We start from the raw sequence: 26,483 nt of genomic DNA, 5'->3' as shown, positions 1-26,483 counted from the left end.
CAGGAGCGTCTTCTGATGAGAAGGGTTGAAGAAAATCGGCATGCAAGTTCACTGCAGTTATCTCAAGAAGTAGAAAGCCAATCTGGGGTGACTATTTCCCGTGACACAATACGGCGTACACTGCAGAGGAATGGCATGCATGGATGCTGTCCACGAAAGAAGCCTCTCCTAAAGCCCAGGCACAAAAAACCCGCCTAGAGTTTGCCAGGGCCCATGCTGACAAAGATGAAGACTACTGGGACTCCACACTCTGGAGTGATGAGACCAAGATAAATGTTTTTGACACTGAAGGCTTCAAAACTGTATGGCGTCGCAAGGTGAGGAATACAAAGAAAAATGCATGGTGCCTACAGTGAAACATGGTGGTGGCAGCGTCCTTATGTGGGGCTGCATGAGTGCTGCTGGTGTCGGGGAGCTGCATTTCATTGATGGCATCATGAATTCACAGATGTATTGCTCTGTACTGAAAGAGAAGATGCTACCATCACTCCGTGCCCTTGGTCGTCGTGCACTTTTCCAACATGACTAAACACACATCTAAGGCCACTGCTGGATTTCTGAAGAAGAACAGGGTAAAAGTGATTCAGTGGCCAAGTATGTTTCCTGATCTGAACCCAATCGAACACCTATGGGGAATTCTGAAGAGACAAGTTGAGCATCACTCTCCATCCAGCATCCAGTCACTAAAAGAGGTCATTGTTGAAGAATGGAAAAAGATTGATGTTGCAAAATGTCGCCAACTTGTTCATTCCATGCCTAGAAGACTTGGTGCTGCCATTAAAAATCATGGAGGCCATACAAAGTACTAGATATCGTAGTTTTTGTTGTGGGGTGTACTCATTTTTGCACCACCCTAATTTGAGTAAAACTGAAAAATGTGTAATCTAAGTTATATTATTAACCTTACTTTCCCGTTATAAGTTAAACAGATGTTACGTATATTAAACTTTGTCTTGTCAACATTTTGGAAATTGTTTGTCTTCATTGAGAGATTGTTTAAAATGTTACTTCTCAAAGGGGGTGCACTCATTTACGCTCAGCACTGTGTGTGCGCGCGCGTGTTTATTGCACATACAAGAACAAAATTGGCTGAACAAAATATAACAAATACAAGACATGTAGGGGAGGCCTGAAACCTGATGGTTTTTCGAGGGTCTCCCCTTGCTAAAATAAAAATGACAATATTAGGTTCAACTTATATAAAGCATAAAGTTAAAAAAAAATCCCTTAATAATTCAAGTAATTGATCAACTAGATAGCCAGGAAAAACAAACATACAATTTGCTACAAGCACATATATGAATACATTGTAAAATAACAATAATGACATCGATTTGCTGAATAAAATGATAGGGCTAAGCTAAAGCTCAACTTACTGAACAAATCCAATATTAAACATGAAAACATCAATTATAAACAATTTATTGATAAGGATTTGGAAAGACAGATCAGTGTAATTTAGTAGTTGGATTATTCAAGATTTCCTTTATCAGTTGCTTCTTGAAAAGGGGCAGAAACGTACTGTTTTGTAATTGTTTTTTTTTTTTAGACTATTCCATACAAAGGGTCCTGTATACATTAAACTGTCGCTGATTAGATTTGATTAGAAACGGTCTTAAGTTATTGCGCTGTCTTGTGTTGTGTTTTTGGATATTTGAGTTAAATGTAATGCTATCTCTAATGTGCTGTTAAACATGAACTTCCATAGATGATTTTGTGAAAAAAAAAAAAGACTATGCTGTATTTTGTTAATGTCGTATATTGTTAATACTGTACTTTGAAATCATGAAACAAAATTGCTGAAGGGAATGTATATGACACATTTGAAGCAATCCTAATAAAGCGTTTCTGTAGTAAGAGCAATGGCTTTAGCGTTGTTGGATAAGTGCTTGCTCATATAATATTACAGTATGTTAGGTATGGGTAAATCCAGTGGTGTTGTGGAGATTTTTAAAGTGGGGGTACGCGATTCGTGACATCATCGATTTGATATCATGTCAGAAGCGGTAGCCTTTGTTTGGTCGCCTATGTTTGGTATGAATGATTTGTATAAATGTTACGTTCTTTTAACAACACAAGAGGGCACAAGAAGACACTTTTTTTCAGACATTTTTGTGTGTGCAATTTTCATTCGTGTTTGTCAGTACAGCCCAACTGTTATGGCGAAAAGCCGCGGTTTATTTTGTCTCCAATAAATATGCCGAAATGGCTAAAGAGGAACAAATTCGCCTTCTCCTTCCGAATGCATCGTCGTAGACAGCACCACTCTGCTGCTGGAACTCAACATAAACCTTGCATAGGTTCAACATGGACTATCAGGCGTGAAGCCAAAATATTGGAAATTATGATACACAAACACCTTTGTTCATGTTCGATTCATGTTCATTTGAGCCGAGCTGCATTCGGAATTCGATATTTTTACTAGCCTACTTACTGCCGTGGCAACAGCATGTGTCCAGAAGTTCAAAAAAAGTCGCGTCACTCACTCGCATCGCATGCAAACCAGCAATGGGCTGAAATTTATTATAAAAGGCACCAATCGAATAAATCAAGCATTTAGTCTGGCGCGATTGAGGCACCTGCGTATACAAAATACATGACATGCAGCCATTAAAATGGCGGAGTCAACCGTTTACATAATTCTAATATCTCGGCTGCGTTTAGAATGCATTCTACTTTGCGTCGCTACGTTTTACGTAACGTTCGATTGGAGGGGGCATTGATGATGAGCACAAAGGCATGTGTCACTTACTGTAGAGCGTATAAACTCAGGCCATTGAATGACAGTTTTTTTGTTTTAATCTCACCTCGGGAGAAGTGGGTGGACGGCGTACCCCCGCGTACCACGCCCACTACACCCCTGGGTAAATCAAGGTGTAGTATAGAATGAGGGTTTTTTTTGTGATTGTAAATATTTAACCTTTCATATTATTCCTATATTCTTACTGTATATCTTTTTGATAATGAGCTCAACATGATTTTTCTATGCAAGCTTTTCGTCTATTAAAACACCTAAGAAGCGTGTATATGTAACTTGATTGATTGGTTGGTTTTCTGTCTCTCTCTCTAATATATATATGAAAAACACCTCTGTCATGGTAGGTACATTCTTGATTCAGATACCTGACTAAAGATGAAAGGGGGTGAAAGGTAAGAATATCTATTTGTGGCAAAGATCATGGCAATGACCACCATTACTTCTTTGACCTTAGAAGTTCAGCAGGTGCTGTACCAGATTCAACAAGTTTAGAACACAGCACAAGACTTCAGTAAATATTTATAGTATGTTGCGCCCTCAGTCACTGGCTTCTACTCAAGAATACCGCTTTAGATATTTAGACACAAGCTTCAGGAGGTTCAAGTCTGCAGCAATTATTAATGTGCTTGCAAAAGCACATTATTTTTCTTCTTAAGTTTTGTTTTTATGATTACATTTCACCTGGTTTTTGGATCCACTACTCCTCCTAGGGCTTTCGAGATAGAGACACCATTCCAACGCTGAAACGTAGGGCCCGATCTGGAATGGCGTGCTTGTTTTCAGCTTTTGGACTGACACACCTGTTCTCTCATTCTTGTCATATTTCTGTCATTTTTTTCCCATAGAGAATGAATAGGGCTCACAAACTGAATCGTCCTGCTCGGACACGCTTCATCGCAGACGCACCAAACCTCATGTGATACCTCAGGCCAACTCCCCAGACACATACACTACCGTTCAAAAGTTTGGGGTCACCCAGACAATTTTGTGCTTTCCATGAAAAGTCACACTTTTATTTACCACCATAAGTTGTAAAATGAATAGAAAATATAGTCAAGACATTTTTCTGGCCATTTTGAGCATTTAATCGACCCCACAAATGTGATGCTCCAGAAACTCAATCTGCTCAAAGGAAGGTCAGTTTTATAGCTTCTCTAAAGAGCTCAACTGTTTTCAGCTGTGCTAACATGATTGTACAAGGGTTTTCTAATCATCCATTAGCCTTCTGAGGCAATGAGCAAACACATTGTACCATTAGAACACTGGAGTGAGAGTTGCTGGAAATGGGCCTCTATACACCTATGGAGATATTGCACCAAAAACCACACATTTGCAGCTAGAATAGTCATTTACCACATTAGCAATGTATAGAGTGGATTTCTGATTAGTTTAAAGTGATCTTCATTGAAAAGAACAGTGCTTTTCTTTCAAAAATAAGGACATTTCAAAGTGACCCCAAACTTTTGAACGGTAGTGTATATGCATTTGGTTCTGACCCGCACTCATTTGTTCCTTTCTTTTCATGCCCCACTTCTTCATCCATTCACTTCCATTCATTTTTGGCCCCATTGAAAATGAATGGCGTTTCGGGAAAAAAGCTTTCACTCTCCGTCAAATTTTTTTTTTTTAACTGAGTGACCAAACTTCAAGAGACTTCATATGATGCCTCAGGGCAAGTCCCCACACATATCCATCCCCTCATCTGAGACCTGCACTCGTCTTTTTCTTGGTTTTCACACATCCTTTTTTTCCCTCCGTAGGCTTCCATTGATTTTTGGCCCCATTCAAATGAATGGAGTTTTGCTCAGTAACACTTCACCACATATCCACTGGTGTAGTGCGCTTGTATACAGCTTTTGGATCGATGCACCCGTTCTGTCGTCCTTGTCGTTTTTCTGTTGTGTTTTTCCCCATAGAAAATGAATAGGACTCACGAATCGAGTCGTCCTACTCAGACACGCTCCACCGGAGATGCACCAAACTTCATGTGATACTTCAGACCAACTCCCCTGACACATTCATGCAATCGGGTCTGAACTGCACTCGTCTTTTCCTTTTTTTTTCCTTCTTTTTTCTTCTGTTCTGCTACAGCTCAGCAAGCACACTCCAGCAGTTTCTGCAGAGGAGATGCAATCTAGTTTTTATTATTATTCCATTTCACCCATATTTTGGATCCACTACTGCTCCTAGGGCTTTCGAGATAGAGACACCGTTCCAACGCTGAAACGTAGGGCCCGATCTGGAATGGTGTGCTTGTTAAAATGGTTGCACTCCCCCTTGTTGTTCGTTCGGTATTCCCGTTTTTCGGCAAAATTCCGTGCCATTGAAATGAATGGGTAGAACTTTGGAGTGATGTCATAAGGAGCTCCTCCACTCTAGACGTTAGAATGGGAGCAGCAGAAAAACAAAATTAAAACTGCGATTTTACAGCCAAAATCCATGTTTTAAACCCTGTAAAACCTCTGAATTAAATTGAAAAACATATAAAAGGGTGGAGAGGAGATTTCACTGCGCGAAGCGCAGTGAAATCTCCCTTCAAAATGATGTGAAAGAGACTTTGAGCCAGAGAAGGAGTGAGAGCTGTTGACCAAAGCCATTTAAAACAAGGATTTCAGAGTGCGAAGCGCTCTGAAATCCTTCTTTTAAAACATGACAGTGTGACAATGTGTATTGGTGGGGATAGTGATTGGGTGAGAGAGAGATGTAGAGAAACAGAGAGACACAGAGAGAGAGAGAGAGAGAGAGAGACAGAAGCAGAGAATGTGGCTTCATTTGAGCAAGCACACTCCAGCAGTTTCTGCAGAGGAAGTGCAATCTAGTTTAATTTTAAAATTTATACAAAATTTCAGTTCAATACAGGGTGCTATATTATCATGACAAATTTAAGTAACTCATATGTACTTTTAAGCATGTTTAAAGCCTGGTGAATGGCTGAAAGTATGGTACAGTGACTGCTAGTACAGTCATTAATGACCGTTTCAGCTACACAGAGATATAATGGTTTCTAATTATTTCCAAGAAACAGTAACTATAAGGTGCTTTAACATGAAGAAAACAAATGCAACAAATTATTATAAATGTGTTACCTATAATGTAACATTTTTCAATCCACGTGTTAGATTTGGCACAGTTTTATGCCGGATGCCCTTTCTGATGCAACCCTCTCCATTTATCCGGGCTTGGGACCAGCACCAAGAGTACGCTTATGCACCCCCAGTGGCTGAAGACCATCATTCCCTGGTATTCTGGCTGCTGACTGGCCATAATGCAGATTGAAAAGAGAAATACCATACCGGATCGGTCAGGGCCCGCCTTAACAACGGCTGCCTCCAGTACTGTTGGTCAACAAGGTGCCGGTGGAAAGTATGCTACTGTTGCGCCAAAACAGAGAATGAGAAAGAGAGGGGGGAGGCATGTTAGGAGACAGCATGAAAGATGGAAGGGAAGGAGCTTAGAATTGAGGGTAGGAACACTGTGGGAACATTGACTGGCAGAGCGAGAGAGTTAGCAGGTATGATGGAAAGAAGGAAGTTGGATATTGTGTGTGTGCAGGAGCCGAAGTGGAAGGGAAGCAAGGCCAAGAACACTGGAGGTGGATGCAAGTTGTTTTATTATGGAGTCGAGGGAAAGAGAAATGGTGTTGGCATTGTTTTGAGGGGTGAGTTGGTCAACAGTGTGATTGATGTGAAGAGTGTCAGATAGAGTGATGGGCATGAAGTTGGAGATTCAAGCAGTGGTAATCAATGTTGTGTGTGCGTATGCCCCACAGGTTGGATGTGAGAATGAAGAGAAAGAGTCTTTCTGGGAAAAGATGAATGAAGTGGTAGAAAAGGGAGGAGCACATGTTGATAGGAGTAGATTTCAACGGACATGTTGGCGAGGGAAACAGAGTAGATGAGGACATGATGGGCAGATATGGTGTAAGAGAGAGAAATGTGGAAGGGCAAATGGTGGTTGATTTTTCAAAGAGGATGAATTTGGCAATGGTCAATACATACTTCGAGAAGAAAGAACAGCACAGGGTGACGGTTAAGAGTGGAGGAAGAGCTACACAGGTGGACTACATACTCTGCAGAAGAGGTAACCTGAAGGAGATTGGAGACTGTAAAGTGATGGCAGGGGAGAGTGTAGCTAGACCACATCGAGTGGTCGTGTGCAGGATGAGCTTGAAAGTGAAAAAGAGGAAGCGTGAAATAGTGGAGCTGAAGATTAAGTGGTGGAAACTAAAAGAGGTTGATCATCAGAAGGAGTTTAGGGAAGAAATGAGATGAGCAGTGAGTGGTAATGGAAGTCTGCCAGAAGATTGGGATACTACTGCTATACTAGTAAGAGAGGTAGCAAGGAAGGTGCTAGGGTGGTCATCGGGAAGGAGGAAGGAAGACAAGAAGACATGGTGGTGGAACAATGAAGTGCAGGAAATTATAGAGAAGAGGCTAGCAAAGAAGAATTAGGACAATCAGAGAGATGAGCAAAGCAGGCGGTTATACAGAGAGACGAGACAGAAGGCAAAAAGAGCGGTAGCGAAGGCAAAAGCAGATGCATACCAGGAGTTGTACGAAAGACTGGAAACCAAAGAAGGAGAGAAAGACCTGTACAGACTAGCTAGGCAGAGAAACAGGGAAGCGAGGGATGTACAGCAGGTAAGAGTGACCAAAGATGTAAATGAAAATGTGCTGACAAACAAAGAGAGTGTATTAAGAAGGTGGAAAGAGTACTTTGAGAATTTATTAAATGAGGAGAATCCAAGAGAGAAAAGATCAGATTCGTTGGAGACAGCAAATCAGGAAATAGAGTTGGTTAGTAAGGATGAGGTGAGGGCAGCCATGAAAGAATGAAGACTGGGAAAGCAGTCGGACCAGATGGTATCCCGATTGAGGCTTGGAGATGTTTGGGTGAGACGGCTGTGGAGTTCCTAACGAGGTTGTTTAATAAGATCTTAGAGAATGAGAAAATGCCAAATGAATGGAGAGTGTGCTAGTCCCAATATACAAGAATAAGGGAGATGTACAGAGCTGCAGTAATTACAGAGGGATAAAACTGATAAGCCACACCATGAAGCTATGGGAAAGGGTACTGGAGGCGAGATTGAGAAGAGAGGTAGCAATCTGTGAACAGCAGTACGGGTTTATGCCAAGGAAGAGCACGTCGGATGCAATTTTTGCTTTAAGAATGTTAATGGAGAAGTACAGAGAAGGCCAGAGAAAGCTACATTGTGTGTTTGTAGACCTGGAGAAGGCATACGATAGAGTGCCGAGAGATGAGTTATGGTATTGTATGAGAAAGTGTGGAGTGAATGAGAAGTATATTAGAGTGGTGCAAGACATGTATGAGAACAGCGAAACAGCAGTGAGGTGTGCAGTTGGAACGACTGAACGGTTCAAGGTGAAGGTGGGACTCCATCAAGGATCTGCTTTGAGTCCTTTTTTGTTTGCCATAGTGATGGATAGCTTGACGGACGAAGTGAGGCAAGAGTCACCATGGAACATAATGTTTGCAGATGATATTGTGATATGTGGTGAAAGTGGAAAGGAGGTTGAGTTGGGTTTGGAGAGATGGAGGTATGCATTGGAACAAAGAGGAATGAAGGTGAGCAGTATCAAAACAGAATACATGTGCATCAATGAGAATGGGGATGAGAGTGTAGTGAAGATGTGAGGAGTAGACATAAAGAAAGTTGGTGAATTCAAGTACCTGGAGTCAACTGTGCAGAAAATGGGGGCTGCGATAGTGAGGTGAGAAAGAGAGTGCAGGCAGGGTGGAGCAGTTGGAGAAGGGTTTCAGGAGTCATGTGATAGGAAAGTTCCAGCAAAAGTGAAAGGTAAGCTGTACAAGACAGTAGTGAGACCAGCTGTGATGTATGGATCGGAGACCGTACCCTTAACGAAGAGACAGGAGGCAAAGTTGGAGGTGGCGGAGTTGAGGATGTTAAGGTTTGCGATGGGAGTGACAAGGTTGGACAGGATAATGAATGAGCACATCAGAGGGACAGCACATGTGGACAGCTTGGGAATTAAGGTAAGAGAGATAAGACTGAGATGGTATGAGCACATCCTGAGGAGAGATGCAGAGCATGTTGGAAGGAGAATGTTGAGGATGGAGCTGCCAGGCAAACGAAAACGAGGAAGGCCAAAGAGGAGATACATGGATGTGGTGAGAGAGGACATGAAAGTGGCATATGTGGTAGAGAAGGATGTGGAAGACAGGGAGCAATGGAGACGAAAGATCCGCTGTGGCGACCCCTAATCGGGAGCAGCCAAAAGACGACGACGACCTATAATGTAACACTTGCCATCATATTTAGAGTTTGAGGCTGACTGTGTGTTTATGTATGTTGTATGGGCTCAGCATGAGGTAGTAAATGTTCTGCAGTAGGACAGCCTGTCCGTTGTCTGTCTGCTATGTCCAACAAAGCTGACTGTGTCCAGCAATCAATGATGAGCAGATTTAACCACTGAGGGTCTAGTCTGTAAACTGGGGAGTTTTGGCTGATGTACCTGATCTGATGTGTGTAAATATCAGTTTCATATATAATTATTAAAAAAAAAATTCTTCAGATTTTGTTTTCAGCTCACAATCAGTTATAGGAATATGGAATAAGTTGGGTAGGGTTTTGTACATTTTGTTAATTTGCTGTTTAAAAAAAAAAACAGCCAGAAATTGTAAACAGTTCTCACTGTGTACACAAATCTTCTAAGAACACTTTATCCAGTGAGGAAGAATAGCTACTTAAAAAGCAGGAAATAAATAAAAGCAGAGAAAGCCAAATATTATATTCAGAGAAATTTTAAAAATTATATATATAAAACTGCAACACGAACTAACCAAATAAAATATGCCAAATTATTCAGATACCTGAATACTGCTGCTGTATCTGCTGAGGACTGCAGGGGGAAGGGGACTGAGTCATCTGGTACTGATCTGAACTGGGAGGCTGCAGGTAGCCCACAGATGGACTGAAATATGTACACATACAGATCCACACATGCATACAAACATTTGGAATACAAAGTATAACATACTACATATGCTTATCAGTAGAAGTGTATAGTGTTGCATAAAAGTTCTGCATTGTGATTGCATTACCTTGTGCTGTTCTGTTGTGTTGGCGTCAGGACGCTATAGTAGACTGGCATGGGTGGGGCAGCTGGTATTGCACCCTGTACAGACTGGCTAACTGGCACCATGACAGGCTGCTGGTACTGCTGCTGCACCACAGGCTGGGTTTCATTAGCTACAGGCACCTGAGGTAAGTACAGGGGTGTTTGGCGCACAAATGTTTCTGGATACCTGTTAAGAGCATTTCCACATGCACATGTCACACACACAGTACCTGATAGGAGGGCATTGGTGTGTACTGTACCACCATGCCTTGTATCTGTCCACTCATGCCTGGACGTTGAGAATTCATGATACTGGCACTCTGTGGTTGCTGAACTCCCATCATTCCCTGGTATGCTGGCTGCTGACTGGCCATAATGGGCTGGAGAGGAGCTGATTAGACAAAGGCAATAACTAAATTCAGATTGACTACAAAAAACTCCTGATCACAAGTAAGCATAAGCTGAACACAGTAAACAATTACATCGTATACAGGTCTAACAAATAATAAAAGGAGGCAGGTAATTGGATTTTTAAAGAGGAAATCTTAGTTTTTTTGCATCTTTACTCTGATATTTGTAGATTTATCTTTTTCCCTTGCTCAGTCTTTTATTTGGTCACATTTCAGTACGTGTGTAATTGATATAATTGGTTAACAAATTACAAATCACTGGCTGCAGACAGACAACACTATTCACCTCTACTGTCAAGTTTTCTCAAATGTTATACATCCAAGTTTTTCTTGCTGCACAGAGCACTGTAAAGCATTTGATTGGCTGTTTAGTACAAGAGCATGACTAAAGAAAGATTTGCATTCATTCAACCTTCATAAATCCAAATGTTTAACATCACGATAGTTATATTAATCACATATACAGTATAAATGTAGTTCTATGAAACCCTCCTAACGATCAGGGGTTGCTGGAATCACCTGGATAACATACATCAATCCTGTCATGAGAACTAATTAACTTGGGGATAACTGGAAAGGACCTCAGAGATAATTGCAGAACTCACAGTACTGGGAAGGGCAAGGTTAACCTTGCAGAACTCAGAAACATGGTGATGTCCAGGCAACAGTAGTATCGACTCGTTCGTGCTGCACATCTCTAAATAATACGCATGCTGATGAGATGCTCCTTGTAGACTGGCATGTCACAGGAACAGTTGGTCATCAGCCTATCTACCGTATACATCATTATGCTGTTGACATCCACCATCATCTTTAGATGAGAAAAACAACTGGTATGAAGATAGGATGTCTGCCATCCTCTCTACGTTCAATAACTTGTGGCACATAATGGGTACAGTAAAGAACATTCTGCAGGCTCATCTTCATATAACATTGCATGATCAATTCACTGATTCACAAAACTGGGTGATGGGGCCTTAGGCTGAAACCCAGAATCACAAATGCACATACCGGTAAGCCAAGGTTACCACCAGATCGTGCATGTTTTTTCCCTCTTTTTGGAGAAGAGACTGCTAGCAAAAGGCAGTTTTCAGAGACACCCATTTCAGTTTGCTATCTTACCATGTAAGCAGGGGTCTTCAAGGATAGAAATGCTTCACCCCTTTCCAAAAGGCTGTAGTAAGCCTAAAAGTGCTCAGAGACATGTAACCCATGGTGCTGTGGTTAGTATGGGAATCTGGCAAATGCTCTGGATCCAGCCAATGAAGTGCATATTCAAGGAACAGCTTTTACTTAAGGGCCATTTTGCAGCCCTCAGCTGGAGATTCAATCCATGGAGCCAGGCCCACATACCTTGGCTGAGGGTGCCAAATTTCTCTATCCACTTGGTACAACACATCTACTCAAGAAAGTCCATGTGCTGCAATGGTAGTACCAGTGGGCGGCACGGTGGTGTAAGTGGTTAGCACAGTCGCCTCACAGCAAGAAGGTTCTGGGTTTGAGCCCAGCTGCCAGAGGGGGCCTTTCTGTGTGGAGTTTGCATGTTCTCCCCGTGTCTGCATGGGTTTCCTCCAGGTGCTCCAGTTTCTCTCACGGTCCAAAGACATGCGGTTAGGTTAATATGGGATGGCCTTGGACTGAGGTGCCCTTGAACAAGACACCTAACTCCCAACTGCTCTCCGGGCGCTGTTAGCATGGCTGCCCACTGCTCTGGCTATGTGTGTCCGCATGTGTGTGTTCACTGCTTCAGATGGGTTAAATGCAGAGAGGAATTTCACAACTGTGTGATGAATAAAGTTGTGCTTTTCTTTCTTTCTGGAAGCCAAAGTTTTGCTGGCAACCTCAGGGCCATAAGCTCCAGCAAATTTGAGCTCATGTCACTACTGCTGAGAAAAGGACCACGTTTCTGTCACTTTTGGAATCCAACTGTCAGTCGAGAATACAACTGGGAAGACAGTAGCTCCAGCAAATCTAGAGGAATTGCTGATTAGGCCGAAATCATCAGTCCTAGTATCCTCAACATAAGACGTTGTTGCAAACTGCAGCCTAGTTGAATCTGTTTGACAAGCATTATATCTGCCACGCGCTTGGGTGACAGCGTAGCTAGAATTCACTCTGGTTCTAGGCTCATGCTTATGAATCACTGTGAGGCAGAATAGTATACAGGGAGCACATGTCCCAAATGGTTGTTTGGGAGCAAGGATGAGATCAAGCATCAGCTGTAGATGGAGAGGAGGCAGGTAGAACCAGCAGACAACACGTGAGGAGTCTCACCTGTGTCAGATTACTAGCAATTTACTTATGCATGTGTCTCATATTCTTTCAGAGAGAGCCAGTAATAAGAGAGCCACGGCTTGGGTCCAGTGCCTCTGCGCAGCATCGCTGGTGGAGGTGGTCTGGCTGGCAGCCACCTGACACCCCCCCCCTTCTCTCTCCCCTCATGTCTCCCCACCCCTCCCGATCCCCGCACTGCAGTATCTGCTGGTGCCCATCACTATACAATTCAGGAGACAAAAACAGTGTGGAGGCAGTGGTTATTCTTGCCTCATCCATCCACTAATTCTGGGAACAAACTGGCTGGGGTTTCAGGCATTGGTAGAGCATTTATTTGTGGATGGATCCTCCAGTGGTGAAATGCAGAAGAGTGCAGCCTTTTCTGGGGAGGCAATCCCAAGGACGTCTGCATCCGTTCCTCATCAGGGGGACAGGGAGAGTGGGGAGAGCTCCACCCCTCTACTCTTCACAAGAATTTCCCTTCGGGATTTCCCATTGGATTTCCCACGGGAGCAAGATGAAACCTTGAGGCATGCTTCTGACCAAATGAGAGGAATCGATGGTCAAAACCTCCAGTCGAATATTGCACCCTCCTATCTGTATTTTTCTGTTATTAAAGATAGGTTATATTGAGTGATGGAGGACACTCGCACAAAAAAGGAAAGGACCCAGTTGCTGATCCCAAAGAGCCGTAGTTAACTTTTGCTCCATGCAGCTCATCATAATCCCATGGCAGGGCATTTAGGACAGAATAAAACACTGCTGCGAATGCCTGGATAATAGAAATGGTTCAACGTTCACAGTTGGTTCATGGCATGTCACGAATGTCACAGCTGGTGAATCCGCCAGCCACCCCAAAAGTGCGACTGTGCCCTTTACCATTAATTGAGATCCTCTTCAAAAAATCAGTATAGATTTTTTGAAGAGGATCATAGATCAGACTGCACAAAGGCATCACTCTGCATTAGTCTCACTGGATTATGCAACAATACCCGAAAGCAGTGCCGCTATGCGACATTTCTATGTGCGGTGTTGCAGAAGCACTCTTCCATGCTATCTCCCAAGCCAGAATCCTGAAAAAGATTCTGATTAATCAAGGCACAGTGTTCATGTCAGACACACTTCACAAACTGTTCAAGTTACAGGGGATTAAATCGATTCATACCACTGTGTACCATCTGCAAACAGATGGACTGGTCATACAATTTAATCAGACACTTAAAAATATGATTTGTAACTTCTTTCACAGGGATGCTAGGAATGGTATCTGAGCTTCCACTTGGGTCATGGGCAGGTGTGGTCCCAAATTGATAAGACTGCGATTGCAGCCTGCCCAAGACCAAAAAGGGAGTGAGACATTCCTGGGGCAGGCTGGCCTGTACAGGAGGGTTGTACCAATTTTTTTTTTTTTTTTTTTTAGATATCACCAGCCTGATGACTGGCCTCACGAAAAAGGGGGTCACCAGATCTGGTCCAGTGGACAGAGCCAGGCAAAGGGGCTTTTGCCCAGGTTAAAGCGGTTTTGTCTGGGGGCCTGCTGTTGCATTCACCTGACTTTTCTCTCGCTTTCATTCTGCAGTCTGAGGCATCAGACAGAAGGCTGTGGGCCATTTTGTTCTAGGTGATGTAGGGGGAGTAGCACCCCATGCTGTAGATTAGCTGCAAGCTCTCAGCACGGGAGAGTAAGTACAGCATCTGGCCATCAAGCGGGCAGTCCTCTTTCTCCGATACTACTTGCTGGGACGCCCTTTCACTCTATGTCCCAATCATGTCCCAATGGCTCCACCTCATGGGGGGGGGGGGGGGGGGGGGGGGGGGGTTTGTCAGATGCAGGCCGGATAGCTCCTTAGCCTGAGTCACACGGTGGGGGTACATGGCAGTGGGGGCATGATCGAGTGTCAGTTGTGGATGGAGAGGAGGCAGGTAGAATCAGCAGGTAACATGTGATGAGTCTCACCATGTCAGATCACTGACAATTTACTTGTGCATGTCTCTTCTATTCTTCTACAGAGGAGCCAGTAACCAGAGAGAGAGAGAGAGAGAGAGCACGCTGAACAGCCACTGCTGTGTGTTGGCTAAGAGTAAAATTAAGTTGCTGAAAAGTGAAAGCAAGTGAAATAAAGCACACATTGAGATGTCACAAGCCTGTCTCCCATTCCCTCATTTCGCTTTCCTCAAAGTGCGTTACGACCCCATGACCCTCCCCCCCCGACGCAGCTTGAGCAGCAATCCAAAAAGATGCAGATGGTTGGCTCCACATGTCTTGGAGGAAGCATGTGATAGCAGTCACTCTCCCTGGTTGCTAGCTGTCTGTCCTATGACAGGGAGACCGAATTGGTGGGTGGTATTTAGCTATAACTGAATTAGGTAAAAAAAAATCAGAGAAAAGAAAAAAAAAAAACCTATCATAGTTTTAACAATTGTGGGCATCTTTTTCACAAGAACATCTGACATTAACACTCAGACATGTGCAAATTTAAAAACTGCATATTGCCACAATGAAGTTCATCATAACCAGTGCTGAGTGAAAGAGTGCATTCAGTAATCGAAATTGCATAGCACCATCAACTCGTAATCAAGTAACTGCCTTCTTTAGAAGGCCTGCCACAGCTAGTTTAAAGCCTACAAGTGGCATTTATGAGCTAGCAGGGGTTGACCCAGTCCCTTTGTCAGATGCTGCGGGGGCCAAAGCGGAACATGCCAGTTCAATTGCTGTGCAATTTTCAGCCTTTAAAAAAATTACATTAAATGAAACACCCACAAAGATTTGGCTGTAGAACATAGGATCCTCACACTCCTCTGATAAGGAACAGGAAGGATATCTGGTCATCAGGCTAAAAGGAGGGCTTCAATGACATTCAGTGCTACAGTATCTGCTTCAGAAATATCAATTTTAGTTGACCTACATCTGCCTGCAGGCCACCAATTCAGCTCATCTTGTTATACGGGTCATTAGCATACATGGACCTTTGTAACCAGGAACAGAAAGTTAGTTTTTGTCACTGCCCAGAAAGGATAGTTGGGTTAGAAATCTACTGGCCCTTCCCAATTCCAGGTTGGCCTTCAATCTGTCTTGCGTGAGATCAGCGACAGACCGAAGAGGGGCCAGCATGAGGACTGTAAATCTACAAATATTAGTGACCACTTTATTTTAGCTATTTTAGCACTTTTAGAAAACTGAAATTAACTAAAAATTTGCTAAGATTAAAGCTGTGCTAATAATAATTTTGGTATAATAAAAATAGAATTTCACAATTCATCATTCTATGGTTCTATTAGGCAAACGTAGCAACTTTTCCAAAAGTGCTCAAACTTGGACACTAGAATTAGTACAGTTACAGTACTTAAATAATATAGTACAAGTGTTTTTTTTATACTACAGCATATTCTAGCCATATTATGCAGAGACTGCATTCAATTGTGAGAACTTATCTGAAATCACTGATAATGTTCTATTACGTCTGTGTCCGGGGGGGGATCAACAGGATGGACACCAAAAGAAGGAAAGACAGTGAAAGGAAGACTGAGAAGGAAATGGAGAGATGACATCAAAGAAAAAAAAAAGTGTGGCACCTCTTTGATGAGAACTGTGCAAGACAGGAGGGAATGAAAGAGTCTATGGAGGCTACCTGCCTGTAGTGGCATGAACAGCTGATGACGACGACGACGACTGTTTACCTATCACATTCACATGCATTGGCGCTTGGAGCATGAAGCGGTACACTTCTGACTGTAACTCACGTGCAGCACCACACTCAAGCTCATTAGGACTAATTGCCATGCACCTGTTCCTGATCAGAGCACAATCACAGCTTATGCATATAAGGACTCTATTCACACAGACTGTGCGAAGTATATGATCCGTTCCTTATGTCTGACTTTACCAAGCCTTAATTACTGTTTTGCTACTCTGGTTTCGACGTTGCTTTCTGTTTTCATGACCATGTTTTCCCTTGCCTTGTATATCCTGTTTGTGTCTTACCTGATCACTGCCAGTCCCTAATTCTTCTCTTTGCCTCACATTTTGGAACTGCCAGCTTGCTTTCAAATAAACTCTTTCTGCACTTACATCCATCCATCGCCCATTCACGTGATACTACCTTCTCTCCAGAAACTTCCTCTTGTACTACGTCTACCTTCTCTCCAGAAAGTAAAAAAAAAAATTAAACATATAAATAAATGCTGCAGGATTATTTTATACCTAAAAGATTACTGTTTAGGGCTTCACAACGTGTTAAAAATTCTATTTCTGTGGCCCACAGTTATCTTTGTGCCAGGCTTTCTGTGTTACAAGGGTCGGCAGGTCAGACTGTGGAATGTATTTTTGTTAGCCAGTTTAGAAAGTTAGTACTTTCTCATTCCAATATTTAGTGGGCATGATACACAAAACTGCGTTAGCCTGCTACAAATAGGTTTCCAAGATCATGGAGAAATTATGTTGTGTTACTTAGACTGAGTTTTCAATATTCTACTTCGGAGGTTTTCTGACACTAGGCTCCATTAAGCTGACCCTCAGAACAATTTGGGAGCTCAAATGTTCAGAGGATCTTGTGTTTCTTCACCACTGACTGCTATCATTGTAATGTGACAGGGTTTAGAAATCACTGGTGGAAGTTTAGACTTCAGTGCGGTCCGGGCTTACTCAGTGTTGAAAGTGTTTTTATACAGTAAAGGTACTTTTACAGGTAACTTTTTTCGTGCAAGCGTATTTTTGGCTACTTTTGAGGTTTGGTCTTCCATGACAATGGTCGCTAATAGCTTAGTAGTGAAACACAAGGACCGCCATTTGCAATATGCACAGAGACCAAACATGGGCGAGATGACAAAAATGGCATGGAAATAAATAGATGCAACGTGATTGGCTCTCTCTTACAATCTCATTCATAAATGTAGTTTATGTACACAAGCAAATGTTGTCTATATACACAAGAAAAATTAACATCAAGGTCTTTCACATGTATATACACGATAAAACCAACTAGCCAGACAGGCTGGCAACTTAAAACCACTTCTGGCCCTTCCAAAAAGCTTCTGGCTCCGGGTCAGCGACTATTTCAACCCCTGTATAATTAGCGACTATCTGTTTTGGCTACTGGTCTCAAGTCAGATTAGAATATAAAACAGGGTCCAAAAATCCCAGCTGAGCATGTAGTTTCGACATCAGCATTCTTGTGGAGTCAGAGTGGCAGATGTTCAAGGCTAGCAGTTCCAGGGGGGTTCTCAAAAAAAAAAAAAAAACAGCTTTTCAATTTCGAAACTGAACTTGTAAACTGATAGGAGGCCATGGCCAGCTTTGACAGGCAGAAAACCTGTAGTCGCAAGGTGCTAGGCAGATAGCTCCTTATTGTGTGCACATGGTTCAGTGTGTACGAGTTGAGACGAATAAAGGAAGGATGGCTGTAGGACAGCAATATTTATTGCAAATAATGCATCATGTGTCATGGCATGCGTGTGCAGTTAATTCACACCACTCCTGGCAGTCAGGAGGAGGGAAACAGAACTTTTATTCATCAAGGACCTTTTTTTTTTTTTGCCCCCAGCATGTTGGTCAGCATGGAGTTTGATGCTTGTGCAGATTGGCCTTAATTGGTTCACCCTATTCTAATTTGCTTACAATGCCAGATACCATTACCATGCAGAGCTTATACCATCAGCTATATTATGATGTTGGGCTGTATGTAAATATATCTGGTCCCTTATGAGAAAACTACATTTCCCTATGTAGAAAATACAGAAAAGACCACAACAGATGCACAGGATGGATGGGGGGTGGCAGTAAGGGAGTGAGGGATGGACTGACCAGTGGGCTGTGCTTGTGGTGGCATGGGCTGAGAGCGCTGAGCAGGGTATGACACCTGGTGAGACATGGACCTGTACTGTTGTCCTGAACTTGGATACTGTCCACCAGCAGAATAATACTGCACCTGGATCTGAGAAAGAGGAGAGATCAAGACTTGCTGATGCTCAGTTACAGGATGCAACAGCTGATACACTCTTCACTGCTGCCATTTTGCACGAATACATACACACACGTACATTTTGAACAGGATATTCCCAAAGAGCCAAAGGCATCAGAGAAGCTCTAATGCCAGATACCATTACCATGGAGAGCTGACCATGAGTTGCCCTGCAAGACACTATTGCTGCCTTAGGAAACACTGTCAATCTTCAGGGTAGACACATACACACACAAAAGCTCACACACCATACAAACATACTTAAAGAATGTTTGCTTAAAAAAAAAACCTTACATTTTATTATTTCACATGCTTCTAAAGTGCCCTGTGATGACCTGGCGACTTGTCCAGGGTGTACCCCGTCTTTCGCCCGTAGTCAGCTGGGATAGGCTCCAGCTTGCCTGCGACCCTGTAGGACAGGATAAAGCGGCTAGAGATAATGAGATGAGATTCTTCTAAAGTGACATCTCAACCTAGAGGTGGAATCATGCACATACAACCAAAGTGCATCGTTTATGCTAATTCTTCGCATATGCACCGCTTTATCTAATACAGCAGCTATACATCTTTCTGTTTTACCCCTTAGCAAAGCCTTTCTGGGTTGTCATTTTGTTAACCAAAAAGAAACAAGGTCTTCCTTCCTTGGAATGGCTGAACATTTCTCAATGACAGAACATCACAGTTTTAATAAATAAGTGTAGAATACAGTACCAGTCAAGCGTTTGGACACACCTACTGATACATAGGTTTTTCTGTATTTTGACTATTTTCTACATTGTAGAACAATACCAAAGACATCAAAACTATGAAATATACAACCCCGATTCCAAAAAAGGTGGGACAAAGTACAAATTGTAAAAAACGGAATGCAATAATTTACAAATCTCAAAAACTGATATTGTATTCACAATAGAACATAGACAACATATCAAATGTCGAAAGTGAGACATTTCGAAATTTCATGCCAAATATTGGCTCATTTGAAATTTCATGACAGCAACACATCTCAAAAAAGTTGGAACGGGGCAATAAGAGGCTGGAAAAGTTAAAGGTACAAAAAAGGAACAGCTGGAGGACCAAATTGCAACTCATTAGGTCAATTGGCAATAGGTCATTAACATGACTGGGTATAAAAAGAGCATCTTGGAGTGGCAGCGGCTCTCAGAAGTAAAGATGGGAAGAGGATCACCAATCCCCCTAATTCTGCGCCGACAAATAGTGGAGCAATATCAGAAAGGAGTTCGACAGTGTAAAATTGCAAAGAGTTTGAACATATCATCATCTACAGTGCATATCATCATCAAAAGATTCAGAGAATCTGGAAGAATCCCTGTGTGTAAGGGTCAAGACCGGAAAACCATACCGGGTGCCCGTGATCTTCGGGCCCTTAGACAGCACTGCATCACATACAGGCATGCTTCTGTATTGGAAATCACAAAATGGGCTCAGGAATATTTCCAGAGAACATTATCTGTGAACACAATTCACCGTGTCATCCGCCATTGCCAGCTAAAACTCTATAGTTCAAAGAAGCAGCCGTATCTAAGCATGATCCAGAAGCGCAGACGTCTTCTCTGGGCCAAGGCTCATTTAAAATGGACTGTGGCAAAGTGGAAAACTGTTCTGTGGTCAGACGAATCAAAATTTGAAGTTCTTTATGGAAATCAGGGACGCCGTGTCATTCAGACCAAAGAGGAGAAGGATGACCCAAGTTGTTATCAGCGCTCAGTTCAGAAGCCTGCATCTCTGATGGTATGGGGTTGCATTAGTGCGTGTGGCATGGGCAGCTTACACATCTGGAAAGACACCATCAGTGCTGAAAGGTATATCCAGGTTCTAGAGCAACATATGCTCCCATCCAGACAACGTCTCTTTCAGGGAAGACCTTGCATTTTCCAACATGACAATGCCAAAACCACATACTGCATCAATTACAGCATCATGGCTGCGTAGAAGAAGGGTCCGGGTACTGAACTGGCCAGCCTGCAGTCCAGATCTTTCACCCATAGAAAACATTTGGCGCATCATAAAATGGAAGATACGACAAAAAAGACCTAAGACAGTTGAGCAACTAGAATCCTACATTAGACAAGAATGGGTTAACATTCCTGTCCCTAAACTTGAGCAACTTGTCTCCTCAGTCCCCAGACGTTTACAGACTGTTGTAAAGAGAAAAGGGGATGTCTCACAGTGGGAAACATGGCCTTGTCCCAACTTTTTTGAGATGTGTTGTCATGAAATTTAAAATCACCTAATTTTTCCTCTTTAAATGATACATTTTCTCAGTTTAAACATTTGATATGTCATCTGTGTTCTATTCTGAATAAAATATGGAATTTTGAAACTTCCACATCATTGCATTCCGTTTTTATTTACAATTTGTATTTTGTCCCAACTTTTTTGGAATCAGGGTTGTAATAGAGAACATGTATGGAATTATGTGGTAAACAAAAACGGTGTTAAATAAAAAAGGCAAAATATGTTTCATATTTTAGATTCTTCAAAGTAGCCAGCGTTTACCTTGATGACTCTTTGCACACTATTGGCGTTATCTTAACCGGTTTCATGAGGTCGTCAACCTGGAATGCTTTTCAATTAACAGCTGTGCCTCATCAAAAGTTAATTAGTGGAGCTTCTTGCCTTCTTAATGCATTTGAGGATCATCAAACCATAAATAGTAAATAATAAAACAGCAAACAGCCCTATTCCATAACTGGGGCGGCATGGTGGTGTAGTGGTTAGCACTGTCACCTCACAGCAAGAAGGTTCTGGGTTCAAACTGCTCGGTCGATGGGGGTCTTTCTGTGTGGAGTTTGCATGTTGTCCCCGTGTCTGCGTGGGTTTCTTCCAGGTGCTCTGGTTTCCCCCACAGTCCAAAGACATGCAGTCTTTGAACTACCAAATAAAATACCCAGCCACTGGGGTTGCATAAGCCAGTGCATACTTTGTGCCCGTTCCAAGCCCGGATATATTGGGGAGAGTTGCATCAGGAAGGGCATCCAGCGTAAAACCTACGCCAAATCAAATGTGCAGAACAGATTTGCTGTGGCGACCCCTAACGGGAGCAGCCGAAAGAAGAAAAAGAAGTCCTATTCTACAACTGTAGTAATCCCTGATGTCAAGAACTGCTCAACACAGTCAAGAGAAATGACCATCCATCCTTTAAGACATTAAGTGTCTTAATTAATAAAAATGAAAAACCATTGAATTAGGTGTGCCCAATCATTTGACCTCTACTGTACATACTCCTGCCTCATTTGCCCTAATAAGCAGAAGGTATGACCAAACACCTTGCATTCCGAACTTAAGTTTAAGCAAACCAAGCACTTTACAATCTGAGGGTTGCTATAAGGTTGTGCAATTCAGTCAAGTCATTAAAAGTAGCAGCTTTTCATATTTGTACAATTTTAACACATTTTCATACAGTAATCTCTTAGAAAGCAAACAAAATAAAGATTAGATGAATATAATTTTGAAGAAGTGACAAAATTACAGTTAAAATGTAATATGCAGGATTTTTTTGAAAGCCATGGCCCACACCAATTTATACTGGTTTTTTTTTTTTTAAAACAGGATTAAAGACAAATAAGTACCCACTTTAAACCATCTACACTGCCCAAGCTGCATGTTTAAGGCACACCTGCTGTGGTGGTGGAGGGGGCTGCATGTAGCCCTGTGCAGGTGGAGCTGTCTGCAGTACAGGCTGAGTTGGGGGTGGAGCTGGTGGAGGAGGGTGCGGATGGGCCGTGGGTGGCTGATAGCTGGACGGAGGTGGGGCAATAATGTAGCCTGGCTGTGGCGGAGGATGCTGGGATAACACGGCAGGTGGAGGCTGATAGAGTCCTGGTGGCTCGGGAGCTTCGCTGGAGCCCTGACGGCTCAAAGACATCTGTCCAAAACCTGGAGTCAACTCCTCAGCCTGAGAGAGAGAGAGAGAGAGAGAGAGAGCGTGAGCGAACAAGATTGAAAGAGAGAGGTGCATAACTATGTAGGTTCTATGTAGGCAAAGAACAGACCTGAAATAAATGTTACCATCCACATTTTGAGAATACGTTAACCCTCCGGGGTCGAGAGCTTTGCCGGTGAAGCTCGGCAGGTTTAGAATGAGTAGGTCATGTATTTAGATAAAAATCTTTGCGAGTTTTTTTTAATCATAGAAGCATGATAATCATATCGACAGAAGCTGTATACTTTACACTTTCCTATTTGCCCACTGCCAAATAACAGTTTTTAAACTACCTAAATTAGATGAAACAAAGACAAAAAGACCAAATGAAAACCATGAAGTGTGCGACAATTTTTTTGGCCAGGAGAAGCCCAATAATACTCAGGTCACAACTCAAAGTACTGCTGCGAGACTGTAAAGACAAACAGCCATAGCATGACAATATTTATTGTTAACTGGTATTATTGTTACTCTTAGCACTGAATTAACAAACCCTCCCCCCAAAAAAAAGAAAACACACCAAAAAGTTATCATTCAGACCTTGCAGTAATCTAAATCTTCACAGGCCAAACTGAACCTAATAACCTAAAAATTATTACCCATTACAAAAAGAAACAGCAAGAGCGTCCATAAAAGAAAGAGACAGAGAGATAAAGATGATGCAGGCAAATTGTTGTGCTGTTTGAGAAGCTATTGTACGGCTAAGAGCTTATGACAGGGTACGAGAGGAGAAGACAGCAGCGATATGTAAAGCAGAAAAGAACAATTAGTACCAAGTTATACTGCTGAGAAGGAGAAACAGGCAGGATGACCTGAGGGCAGGAAGTGCTGGAGTATGATACAGGCTGTGGAGCAGGCTGCAGAGATGCCACCGGCTACATACGGTCAGGGAAAGGAAGTGCAAGAGAGGGATGGAGAGAAAAAGCAAAAGGGAAAAAGAATGGAGAAGGGGGGGGGGGGGAAGTGTTAGAGGGACCAATAAAGGAGGAGTCACAAAAGAAAAGAAAAAAGACATTTGAAAAAGCTGGAAGTAAAGAATGAAACATTAACTTAAGGAACTCTTGACACCATGTTAACGAAAATACATTTCGAAAAATATAAATACAGAACACATGATCAGTTAACTCAAATACAGTGGGTTTAAGTGTACATCATTCATTCTCTGTACCACTCATCCATTACAGGTCGATTATTATTCCCCCCCAAGTCCCAATGACTCACCTGTGGCAGCATGTGATTATGGCTATGGCTGCCGATGGGGTGCTGTGGGTGAGAGTGCGTGTGAGTGTGAGTAGGGGTGGGCAGCAGAGCCGTTTGTGGAGGTGGTGGTGGTGGAGCCTGGCTCTGAGGAACATTGGAGGGGCAGCTGGATGGACAGGGCAGAAGAGTGCGGCTCTGCTGAAGTGGCTGTGGGCAAGCCTCTGTAGTTACAAGAGGAAGACCTGCAATATAAATTGTGGTTGGGAATCATAGTTAAGATTTTATTTTTATGAAATCCCAACACAAGAATGACAAGAGCGCTCCGAGAGCACAATATCTGCCACTGGCAACTATATCTATGCTTGAAGTGCTTAATACACACTCGTGAAATTGTCAAAGTACAAGTTTGGTAATCAAGGACCATATCTCTGGTAAAACGCGACTGAATCGAATGAAATTGCAATTGAGGTTTTTCACCCACGTGACCAAGTCATGTGATGCATCGTTGGGCTGCCATTTTGGACGTCACGGCTCGAATCAGCTTGAATGCGAGGAAGGCGACAAACGAAAAACATAAAAGAAAAAGGAGCGAGATGCAGAAAACACCTTCACTATCCAGCGACGTAGGGCATTTACAGGGCGAGCAGAGGGAGAGGTATTTGCAAAAATTGAGGTTAGCAGGCTTAGAGAACGACGTTTACCTGCTTCCACCAGGATTGTTCACTGACGTACGGAAGTACACGAAGCCCTCGTCTTTACCTGACTTCGGCCCACATGATCTGTATATCTATGTCGTTAAAAACCCATCGCCATACACAGGTATTGATCTGAAAGCATATGAGAGTTTGGATGCCTACAAATATTTTGTGTCAGGCTGGGTAACATGCCCACATCAGCGGGTCGTCCCTGGAGCCGGTGGTCGCCATCTTATTACAGCTAAGGTTTGTTCACATTTTCATTTACTTTCGGTCCTCAGGATAAACAAAATGTTATTAAATGTCAGTGAAATAACTTCTTAGTCTGTTGAGACATGGCCCGTTATAAATTTGCTGTTACCAGGCAATGACCAAGAACTGTATTATTAGGGTCGGTGTCTGTGTTGTAGCAGTGTACTAGCAGCTAGCTGTTAGCACTAGCTAATGTCAACAACATAGTAGCTAGTATGTTACTGTAGCAATGTTTACGTTCAGTCATTTGAATGACTGTTAAAACCTTTCAGTCTCAAGTTTTTCCTTTACTGGATTTACTAGTTTACTGTAATTATGATCCGGCAGCTATTTACACCGGATCCAGTGTAAATAGCTGCCGGAGCGCGCTCCGGCTTGCTCCCCCTCAAATTAAGCAGCACGCTCTGGGAGCAAGCCGGAGCGTGCTGCTTAATTTGAGGGGGAGCAAGCCGGAGCGCGCTCCGGAACCTCGGCCGGAGCACTCCGGGAGCAAGCCGGAGCGCGCTGCTTAATTTGAGGGGGAGCAAGCACAGATGTTTAAAATGTGTAAAAGAAAAAAATTAAAATGTGTACAACAACCATTTTTTTTTTTTTTTACATGCGAATGGAACATTAAGTATAGCAACAACAAAAATTGTGGTGGGGGGCGCTGTTGTTTATTTGCTCGGGGGGGCTGACTCTCCCACACTTTGAAAACCCCTGGTCTATATAATACAAAGAAAAATCACATGTTGGTTTGAAGATATTAAGTTTCTACATACAGAAATACATCGCGGATCTGAGTGGCATTTTCTGATATTTCGCTCTGTCGTCACTCCCAGTGTTTTCGCACTGACTAGACGAAATGGCAAACTGGTTCAAAATTAAAATTCTTTTGATTAACTTGCATTTTTTTTGTAGCTGTGTCTATATAATAAAACCATCACACAGCAGCGCAAAGACATGTTGACATTTTTATTTATATACACACACACAAACTTTGAACCCCTTTACATTCTTTTGTATTTCTGCATACATTTGACCTGAAATGTGATCAGCTTTTCAAATTTTAAAGCTAGATAAAAACATTTATTATTTATTTATTCATTCATTAACTAAACATTATTATACAACAGTTAGTTCTGGTCCAGCAATTTAATTGGTTGAGCAGCATGCCAAGAGTGCTGATATTTCACCTCAACAGCACTGGGACGCTTCACTGCGTGCATCACGCCGCTCGTTCACGTAAAGTTCCACTTCCTAATTTGAAATGCTTACTGCAGTATACAGACGCTACGACATCAGCCGACATGCCAAATTATGCTTTTTAGGAATATCACTTGATTTCAAATATGAAAGCTTGTCAGATGAAGATGAAAAGGAAGAATGGATGGCAATTTTACTGGAGGCACCTTTAGCGGGACTGTATAAATCAACATGCCAAAGTTTGCAAGGACGGAGGTGCTATGAAGGACTTGAACAGGCCATCAGAAGCAAGAGGTGCATTCATCAGACTAAAGATGATCTGGAGCACCAATAACATCTGGAGAAAAACAAAACTGAGGCTATACAAGACACTGGGATTGCTATATGGGTGCAAAACATGGAAAATGACCAAGGAAGACAATGAAGCAGTGGATGTGTTCCATGACAGGTTTCTCAGAAGAATCCTCCAAATTCGATGGCAAAAACACACCAGTGCAAAGGAGCTACTGGAAAGCGCAAATACGGAGTCACTAAGTGAGGACTGTAAAGTGCCACAGATGGAAAATGATTGGCAATATAACTAAAGGCAAGATCGGGATAATGATAGCAATGTCGCGATAAGCTGGGTGCCAGAGAGTAAAAGGAAAAGAGGAAGACCCAAGACCAGGTGTAGATGTACAGTCGAGAAAGAAAAGGAAAGAGGCAG

The 26,483-nt window shown here is 42.5% G+C and overlaps 1 protein-coding gene across 11 annotated transcripts in view; it reads right to left on the bottom strand.

Annotated features, from left to right (window-relative positions):
* Positions 1-26,483, bottom strand: part of LOC132885089 (R3H domain-containing protein 2) — a 236,185-nt gene that overhangs the window by 25,183 nt on the left and 184,519 nt on the right. For all 11 annotated transcript variants that reach the window (XM_060919392.1, XM_060919395.1, XM_060919396.1 and 8 more), the window contains 6 exons: positions 23,667-23,887; positions 22,140-22,418; positions 18,343-18,472; positions 10,089-10,249; positions 9,842-9,999; positions 9,611-9,711 (listed from right to left, as the gene is read on the bottom strand). In XM_060919392.1, the coding sequence (XP_060775375.1) occupies positions 9,611-9,711; positions 9,842-9,999; positions 10,089-10,249; positions 18,343-18,472; positions 22,140-22,418; positions 23,667-23,887 (1,050 nt within the window). The remainder of the gene's footprint in view (positions 1-9,610; positions 9,712-9,841; positions 10,000-10,088; positions 10,250-18,342; positions 18,473-22,139; positions 22,419-23,666; positions 23,888-26,483) is intronic.

This window comes from Neoarius graeffei, chromosome 4 (genome assembly GCF_027579695.1).
Source record: "Neoarius graeffei isolate fNeoGra1 chromosome 4, fNeoGra1.pri, whole genome shotgun sequence".
In the NCBI taxonomy this organism is placed as follows: Eukaryota; Metazoa; Chordata; class Actinopteri; order Siluriformes; family Ariidae; genus Neoarius; species Neoarius graeffei.
This window is presented reverse-complemented; position numbering and strand designations above follow the sequence as displayed.